Source organism: Physcomitrium patens, chromosome 17, assembly GCF_059467195.1.
Source record: "Physcomitrium patens ecotype Gransden chromosome 17, ASM5946719v1, whole genome shotgun sequence".
NCBI classification, from domain to species: domain Eukaryota; kingdom Viridiplantae; phylum Streptophyta; class Bryopsida; order Funariales; family Funariaceae; genus Physcomitrium; species Physcomitrium patens.
The window spans coordinates 9,087,438-9,096,626 of NC_143426.1; the positions used below are offsets into that span (position 1 = coordinate 9,087,438).

At 49.2% G+C, this 9,189-nt stretch overlaps 1 protein-coding gene across 1 annotated transcript; it reads left to right on the forward strand.

The window, feature by feature from the left end:
- Nucleotides 1-460: 460 nt before the first annotated feature.
- Nucleotides 461-8,643, forward strand: LOC112294528 (vacuolar protein sorting-associated protein 35B). Its single transcript, XM_024545067.3, has 21 exons — nt 461-790; nt 1,138-1,234; nt 1,445-1,568; nt 1,815-2,000; nt 2,343-2,430; nt 2,632-2,688; nt 3,056-3,145; nt 3,451-3,573; nt 3,876-4,010; nt 4,448-4,564; nt 4,831-5,070; nt 5,433-5,501; nt 5,618-5,707; nt 5,894-5,983; nt 6,107-6,187; nt 6,461-6,529; nt 6,843-6,923; nt 7,050-7,157; nt 7,547-7,650; nt 7,913-8,026; nt 8,165-8,643. The coding sequence occupies exons 1-21, from the start codon at nt 683-685 to the stop codon at nt 8,379-8,381; spliced, it is 2,388 nt and encodes a 795-aa protein (XP_024400835.1). The 5' UTR covers nt 461-682; the 3' UTR covers nt 8,382-8,643.
- Nucleotides 8,644-9,189: the final 546 nt, after the last annotated feature.

Sequence of the window (9,189 nt, forward strand, 5' to 3'; positions counted from 1 at the left end):
AGCAAGCCTCCAACAATGAAGAAACAAACATTAAAAAAAGGCATGAACATGTCATTTTATTAATAACCCATTCACATTTGCCACATCAAGTGAAGCAATAGTTACAGCTCACGAGGGGTGTCTCTCATCGCATGTGAGTGAGAGTATGGAGTATAAAAAAGTAAACGAAAATCAGATGAAAAGTTGGAAATGTATCCAGAATTCCTAAAAGAAGAGTAAAATTCTGAATTTCACAGGAAGTGTTCATGTGCTAAACAAACACAGCGTTTGACAAACACATAGACATCAATATAAATACATGCATGTGTGTTGCAACAAGGGAGGATAGGAAGCGAAGATGATGTGGCGTGAAAGGTAAAGGAGGATTGGGAGGGGGAGTCTTCCTCCATGCCTCAGGAAGCAGGAGAGCACGTCCAGTCAGCAGTCCCAGTTGGCATTCCGCTATACTCTCTCTCTCCCTTCCTGCGAGTGTGTGTGTGTTTCGGAGCGCATGAAGAAGCCCTAGACTAAACCCCGTCCCGACCCCCGTCTCGTCATCGCCCGCGAGCTTCTGCTACGCTCGGACGAGATTCTCTACCCCGCCCTGCTCGCTCTCGCTGTTGCTTCCCGAGCTGCAGGGTGGATTCCGCTCGGCGCCGGGCTCTTGGATTGGATTTCAGTGTTCTAGCTGTGCGCGGGCACGATGCAGGTCCAGGAGGATGCCGTGAGTAGCGCCGAGGAGCAAGACAAATGGCTGGCGGATGCCATGGCTCTGGTCCAGCACAATGCATTTTACATGCATCGCGCTGTGGTGCGTGCAATCTTGTTTTCTCTTGTGCTTTTCGGGCTTCCTGACGGCTTCCTTGATGGCCCTGCTTGTTTGTGGTTTACGTTGGTCGGTATCGTCGGTGTGGATGTCGAATCCTGGGAGGATTCGCGATCCGTGGAGTGACGATTTCCCAGGTTGCGGCAGTCGCGAGCCGTGGCAGTGGTCGGATGGAATTAGGTTGGGCGTTAGATCTAATGCCACGGCTTTTCCGTCTTGTGAATTGGCGAATTTGCATGGAGGAGTGCACTTTGCAGCTGGACAGAAAATGCTGGCTTGGCGAGGACCGTCGCAGACCTAATTTGACGCTCCCTCCGGTTACATTGCTGCAGGACGCGAGCAATCTGCGCGATGCTTTGAAGTACTCCGCACAGATGCTTTCGGAGCTTCGAACGTCGAAGTTGTCTCCGCAGAAATACTACGAGCTCTGTATCCGGACTGGTTTGTTCTTTGGTTTCATGGTTTGATGTTTTGCTAGCCAATGCTCTTGTCGTGTCTAGAGACTCGCATCCGAGTGACCAGGAGAGGCGCCGGATCTGGTTGTTCATATTTCGCATAGTGTGCGATTGGTGATCTCTTTCTGGAGAGAGGCTTATGCTCCTCGAATGGTGAGGTTTGATGCCCTTGACCTGCAACAAGACATGAGGACTTTCGATGAGCTGAGGCAGCTGGAAACGTTCTTCAAGGAGGAGACAAAGAGAGGCCGCACCAACGCTGACTTGTACGAGCTCGTTCAACACTCTGGAAACATACTCCCGCGCCTGTAAGATCCTTACGCGCACAAACCAATCCCTCTTAAGTGTGGAGAGCATCAGTTTGGCGGGTTGCCTGTAGGGTTGTGTGGAGGGCTTTTCATGCATTCGCGGCTGAGTCTTGTGTGTGAGGTGGTCGGATGGGTTCGGTGGGGACATGATGGCGTTGGGGGTTGCGGGCCGGGCAGTGGTGGTACTGACTCAGTTTCAGAGTTTTGAGGTGAAACTCAGTGGACGTGATTGTTCTGGATGCGTAGATACCTGCTCATCACCGTGGGATCGGTGTACATCAAATCGCAAGAAGCGCCAGCGAAGGACATATTGAAGGATTTGGTGGAGATGAGTCGGGGTGTGCAGCAGCCGATTCGGGGGCTTTTCTTGCGCAGTTATCTATCTCAAATCAGCCGGGACAAACTGCCAGATGTTGGATCGCCCTACGAAGGGTCTTCTTCTGAACACAGCACCATTGATGATGTGTGACGATGGCCTGTTGGCAATCTTCGATTGACTTCGTTTCAGGGGGCATTGCGATGATACTTCGCTGTGAGGGTGCTCGGGTGTTCTCCATGGTTGTGGATGCCACGGAGGGTCGCCAGGAGCTGCGTCTGTGTACAGAGTGTCGTGGCTGGTTTGGGCGGTGTTTTGTCCCCGGAAGGACCGGTTCACATCATGCATCGGTTGGCGTTGGAGGAGGGGATTTGTTTGATATTTTGATTCGTTGTGAAATTCATGTTTCGAGTTTCCCGCACGAGTCGGCTGTGCTTGACTTTGAAGTTGAATTTCAGGGAGGGTGGCAACGTGATGGACGCGGTGGAGTTTGTGCTCCAGAATTTTACGGAGATGAACAAATTGTGGGTGCGGATGCAACATCAGGTTGGATCACCTCCCATGCATGGCCTCTCTGACGAAAGCGTTGGGTGCAAAACGTGAACGAGACGTTCAGTGCAGCTGCATTGCACTGGAGTTGCCGCCTTGTTTGGAAAGCAGCATCGGTGTAGAGTTCGTCAATCGAGACGTTGTGGATTATTTGCGCATGCCGAAGCTGACGTTGGTTGATCATATTGATGTAAACAGGGCCCTGCTCGGGAGAAGGAGAAACGAGAAAAGGAACGGAGCGAGTTGCGTGACTTGGTAAGCGTTGTGTAAATCCTGACTTGAGGTTGGGCTATGGCTAGGGGTTGCCGAGATCCGCAGTGCGCAAGCCAACTTGAGAACTCGGGAAAGTGAGCGGAGAACGGAGATGCAGTCACCGAGGCCTGGTGTTGATGTCCATGATTTAGCAGCTTTGTTTAGATTGGCGTGGGTGTTTGTGGATGTTGGAGATGGAAAGGGACAGGGGCTATCCGTCTTGTTTTGAGTGCGTGTGGCTGTAGTGGTGGATCCGTCAGGCTTGCTTGTTTGCTGCGTGGAATGGTCGATAGGAAGTAGTCGTGGGACAGGGGTTGATGTTGTTGATGATGGTTGGTTTGTGTTTCATCTTTTCAAAACGATCTGTCAGGTGGGCAAGAATTTGCATGTGCTGAGTCAACTTGACGGCGTGGACCTAGAGATGTACAAAGATGTTGTGCTCCCACGAGTTCTGGAACAGGTATGTCGTGCGTTAACATCGGGAGGAGTCCACACGACGCTTTACGCTCACCTCAAAGAGCAGAGCGTTTGGATGATACTTGGCTAAAGTTGAGGCTTTGAGCTTGATGGCAGTGTCTCGAGGCGGGTCTTTGTGCTCGCACGTTGAAACCGGACTCAGCAGTGATGCCTGCGATGATTGTGACGTTTTCGAGGTCTGGATGGGTGTTGAGATACAGCAGCATATTTCGGAAGTGAGGGGTGAGGATGTGAGGATGTGAACATGTGGAGGGGATGGACTAAGCAAAGCATCGTCATGCGAAACAGATTGTGAATTGCAAGGACGAGATCGCGCAGTACTACTTGATGGACTGCATCATCCAGGTGTTTCCAGACGATTTCCATCTTCAAACTTTGGAGACTCTTCTAAGTGCATGCCCTCAGCTACAGGTATGGGTTTCCAGTTGGATTGGCGCTTTCAGGTGCAGCGATTAGTTTTGTTGGAAAGATATGAGCACGGAAAACCTGGTTTTAGTTGATGAGGGGGAAGCGGAATTTTGGCGAATGTCACCCGTAATCTGGCAGCGGGTGATGAAGGAGTGAGTCGTGCAGCATGGTAGGCTAATGGTGTGCGCACCCGTTTCCGGTGGATGTGGGTGTGCGTCCGAGTTCGTAGTTGTGGTGTATGAAGTGGGCGATTTGAGCGAAGTGAGAGAACATGAATAAGATGGACTTTGTGTGTGCGTACGCAGCCAACAGTGGACATAAAAACAGTGATGTCTCAGCTGATGGAGCGCCTGTCCAGATATGCTGCTGCGTCGCCTGAGGTGTTGCCCGAGTTTTTACAAGTGGAAGCCTTCACGAAGTTCAGTCACGCTGTTGTTGAGGTAATAAGAGGGCGTGTTTTTGCTGGTCTGCAATCTATGGGAGCGATGTACTGTGGTGGGCGAGGCACAAAGCTATGAGATTACGTCAATTTTAGTTGTGTGGTGTTTTGAGCAGGATCAGAAGCAGAAGCTTGACCTTGCAGCAGAATTAGTTTTGGTTGGTGCAACCAGGGGGTTGTGTGTGGCGTAGTGACGCCTGTTGTGTTTTGAATGAGTCAGTGAGAAAACATGGGGTACTGAATTGGTTTGACTTTTGCGCCATTCTCACTGCCATAGGGGGGGGGGGGGGTGCTCTGCGGAGAAGCCGCACTTGTGACGATCTGATTGTGCTTCCCTCTTGCGCGGTTGTTGCAACGGTTGACTCTTACGAGCAAGTTGAAAGCTCGAGAATGGGCATGCGTTTTTCGGACAACTTGCTGAATGTGGACTTGTGATAGGTGATCGAGGCGCAACCTGACATGGCATTGGTGGGGGCTGTGAGCCTGTACGTGGCTCTGCTTACTTTCGTGTTGCGAGTCCATGTCGACCGCCTTGACTATGTCGATCAAGTTTTGGTAAGCATTGGTCATCTTGGTGGCTGTTGCAGACCGTGTGAGTGGTTGGAATAATCGATGACCGAAGAACAGCGTGTTGATCGGTGGATTTTGGATAGGAAAGTCTAGCTGGAATGAAGGAACCAAATAAGTGAAGATGAAGGAAGGAGTTGTTGCATGTACAAAACGTTGAAAGAGTGACGTGTGGAGCAGAAGTGAGAGAAACTTTGCTGATACGATGTGAAGCCTGTGGTATGTGGTTTTGTTGTGTCGGCTTGTGATGGCAGGGAGGGTGTGTGAAGAAGCTGGAAGGTAAAGGCAAGGTGAAGGATGTTAAAGCAACAAAACAGCTGGTGGCCCTGCTAAGTGCCCCTCTGGAGAAGTACAAGGACGTGGTGACTATCCTGAAGCTGAGTAATTATGGAAAGGTGATGGAACACTTGGACTACGACACAAACAGAGTAATGGCAGTGGTTCTGATGCAATCGATTTTGGCAAACAACACCCTCATCACAGCCCCGGAGAAGGTAAACTTTCCGTCGATGTTCTTTTCTTGTGGGTTAGTGATTTGCAAGGACGGAGCAGGGCTGTGAGAAGCTTGACTTGCACGATAGCGGTGGACCCAGATGTCACAATTCCTCCTTTCGACGTGTCTTTTTTTTTTTTTTTTTTTTTTTTTTTTCAGTTTCCAGTAGGGCTACTTTAGTTTGTTGAATGTTTTGAGGTAACGGATGGAAGTTGGACATGACATTTGTTGTTTTCGTTTTTCGTGATTTGTTTATTTATTTATTGTTGTGTGTTTTGTGTTACTTTTTATGTTTTTGGGAGTGGGGAGCGTCTGTCTTTGTTTTGGTCGAGATGAAACTGATGAAACGCATTAGCACGACAGGTGGATGGGCTGTTCGATCTGTTGAAAGAGCTAATTCAGGACAGTGAGGGAGCACCATCCATCGACGAGGTATGGTATTCTTGTACTCACTCCTCGTGCTTGGGTGACTGAGCCAACATGCCCATTTGCAATAGTTGGATGGTATCGGGGTCTGAATCGTGTCTGGTTGTCCTGGTTGGCGACAGTTAGACGAAGAGGACTTCAAGGAGGAGCAAAATCTGGTGGCGCGTCTGGTACACATGCTGGTGAATGACGATAATGAGCAGATGTTCCAGGTCAGGAAGCGGAACGTGGCACCTTTTCTCTGAAGGAGCGAATGAACCGTGTGCGACCCTGAAGGGTGGAAGTGCTAGAGTTGTAGGGGTTGTTGTTGGGGTGGAAGTTGGTAATAATGTGCAGTACTAGGAGAGGTGTGGGGCGTCATGAGGGGATCTGACGAGATGGTTTTGGGTTTGGGGCAGATTTTAATAGCCGCAAGAAAGCAATTTGGTCAAGGGGGTCCAAAGAGGCTGCCATTCACTCTTCCACCTCTTGTATTCGCCGCTCTGAAGGTGCCAGTCTTTCACTCTGCCGGCTTGTTTGTGTATATTGAAGATATGTTGTGCGGCGTGAACCTTGTTTGAATCATCGCCGGCATTGCACGAAGGCTGAGGTTGTGTTTTGATGCGCTGCAGTTGGTGCGTTCTTTGCAAAACGAGGATCTTCCAGACGACGGCCCCGTATCTTTGAAGAAGGTCTTTCAATTTTTGCATCAGGTGAGGACGCCATGTTTTACGTTTGAGACGGTGCATGGGTTTTGATTTGAATCTTAGTTGCAGTTCACTTGGTTTTGGCGTGAGGTTGGATTGCGCCGGGAATGGTGGAATAGTGGTGTCTGCATTGGAATCGATGCGGATGTGGGTATCTGTCCATGAGCATACGACTTGACTGGAGCCGAGGTCCGTCCGGTAGTCAGTTTCAACGGATGTCTCACGAATTTGGTCACATGGCATGCAAGATACTCACGTCGTGTCGTGGGGATGAGGTAGACTGTGGAGGCGTTATCAGTGGTACCAGCCCCAGAACTTGCGTTGCGGTTGTACTTACAATGTGCAGAGGTGAGAATTCCTCGTCGTGTAGAGCTAGTAAGCGTATATCCTGCAGTTACGTGGGGCGCCTAGTCTACCGCTCCAGTTTTGATGGCTAGGCAGTTTTTGTACGGGTCGTCGATGAGGAGAACCGTTAGGGTGAAGGAGGAGTGAAGCGTTGTTTGTCGAAGCAGTTTGCAGGTGTTGTTCTTTGCAGCATGAGGTGTAGAAATTTGAAGGTACTGTGGTGGACTTGATTGCGAGCGGGTTTCAAGAGTTGCGTGACTTGGGTAACGAGGCGGTCTTTCTGAGTGGGTGATCCATGCGTGGTGTGCATTTTTAGGCTGCGGGTGTGTGCAACCTGGAACCGGTTGCGTATGAGTTTTTCACGCAGGCTTTCATGATTTACGAAGAGGAGATTGCGGTAAGTGGTGGTTTCCGCTTGCATTATGGTCGACTTGATACTTGGAGGATACAGGCTTTCGGGGTATGATCGTATGGTGACACGGGGCGTGAGGTGGTAAGGCATGCAATTTTGTGTGTGGTGCAGGATTCGAAGGCCCAGGTGACTGCTCTGCAGCTGATAATTGGCACTCTACAAAGAACACGGGTTTTTGGCGTGGAGAACAGGGACACACTTACGCACAAAGCGACAGGGGTAAGGCATTAAATAGCGTTTGGTTGTTGGTGCCGTGCAAGAGGGTGGTTCATGCGCCTAGCTGTCGTTGAGAGGGTAGTTGACGGCTTGCAACCGTGCTGGAAATGAATGGGAGTGAGATGTGCGGATGTTAGGGTGGGTCGGATGAGTTACGTGTATGGGTGCCGACTAGATTTTCAGCGATCTGTGCACGTCGGTTTGTTCGCCATGCCGGCGGTAGGCAGTGCTTACAGTGTTTGATTGTGTGGTTAGTTGGTGGCACTTCCAGACATGAGAATTGAGGCAGGAGTGTGACGATGAATCTTTGTTGGTGGGTTAGAATTGTTTTGTGGGTATTCTTGTTCTCCGCTTTAAATGCTTGACAATGGATGGGGTACGCTTGTGCACAGTACTCGGCGAAGTTGTTGAAGAAGCCGGATCAGTGCAGGGCTGTGTATGCCTGTTCTCATCTATTCTGGGTGGAAGAGGGGAGTGGTGTCAAGGATGGAGAAAGGTAAGTTGTTTGTGTGGAAGCATCGATTGTGCTTGGAGTGTTGCAGTTGCTAGTTGGCTGTCGGTGTTACGTGGGAAGATTGGCGGAGCTTACAGCAGTGTTGCTTCGAACGATTTTCAGAACGTGAGCGTCGTTTTTGGAATAGATGATTGACAACGGCTTCTAGGTGGTGTGAAGGCGTGAATGGGGTCGTCAAAGAATGCTTACCCTTCAAGTGAACAGGAGTTGAGTGCTGAGTCGCTTTGGGTTGCACTATGTGCAGGGTATTGCTATGCTTGAAACGGGCCTTGAGGATTGCCAACGCTGCACAGCAGATGTCTAGTGCGACCCGAGGAAGCAATGGGCCCATGACACTTTTTGTGGAGATTCTGAACAAGTGAGTCGGCACATCTCAAGTGGACAGGACGGTGTGGGTGTCTGGTGTACATGGAATCGTGGAAGGTGATGTTTTCTGTGTTTGGGGTTGAGTTATGGAAGGTTCACAGCTGTGTGGGGTTGGGTGTGTGGTTTGCAGGTATCTGTATTACTTTGAGAAAGGCAACACCCAAGTTACAAGCACGATCATTCAAGGATTGTTGGAGCTCATCGTGACGGAGATTCAGAGTGAGAATACGACGCAAGATATGCAGGTGGATGCTTTCCTGGCCAATACACTGAGGTACATCCAGTTCCAAAAGCACAAAGGTGACTCAGTAGCGGAGCGATACAGCGACATCAAAGTTCCCAGTTAGGGGTGTGGTTGTGGCATCATCGGGTTGTTTTGTTGTCAACTCAGTCTCATAAGTTCTACAAGCTATGGGTGCTTTTGTAAAGGATTAAGTTCTGACGCCTGTGTAGGCTCTTTTGATGTACAAGTAGTTTGTGGGAGAGGTGGTTGGCCTCGCTGCAGTTGTTATTTAGGATTCGTGGGTGTAGGGAACTGTACAATAATGCTTTACATTATGTTCATAATTTGATGACCTCCGATGTGTTCGGATGGCCGCATCATGTCCAGCTCGTCGTCGCCTTCTGACATGGGCAAGTGTATGTTAAGTCCTATCACTTGAGAGACCCAGGTGAAGCTGAATTTCCAAATTAGTATATCGGAAGGAGCTGTCTTTGTTTTTGCACAAATGTACCGTGTCTTAAGTCCAGTTTTTTATCCAAGCAATTTCGTTCTTTTTCACCCTTTCAATCCTATTAAATGACTACGTTAATCAACTGTTAATATATTGTAAGATTTGCCCTAATTGAATTTGCAAGTGATCACGGGATCACATTTTTCATCCCAATGATCACCCGGGGATTCTTCTTATCCATTATTAACCAATCAAAGGAATGGTCTGAGAAGCTTGGTCTACATTTTTCTCACATCTTCTAAGAAAGTATGAGGTGGCCTAGAGAATTCTTGCTCAATTGACAATATACCATAATGATGGTTGGTTGTTCAATGTGGGTGTGGACATTTGTTAGGTGGCACCACAAGACTCTTGCATCATGGGAGATATTCTTAAAACGAGATATCAATGTTGGTTGCAAACAAGTTGACACTTGATTCTA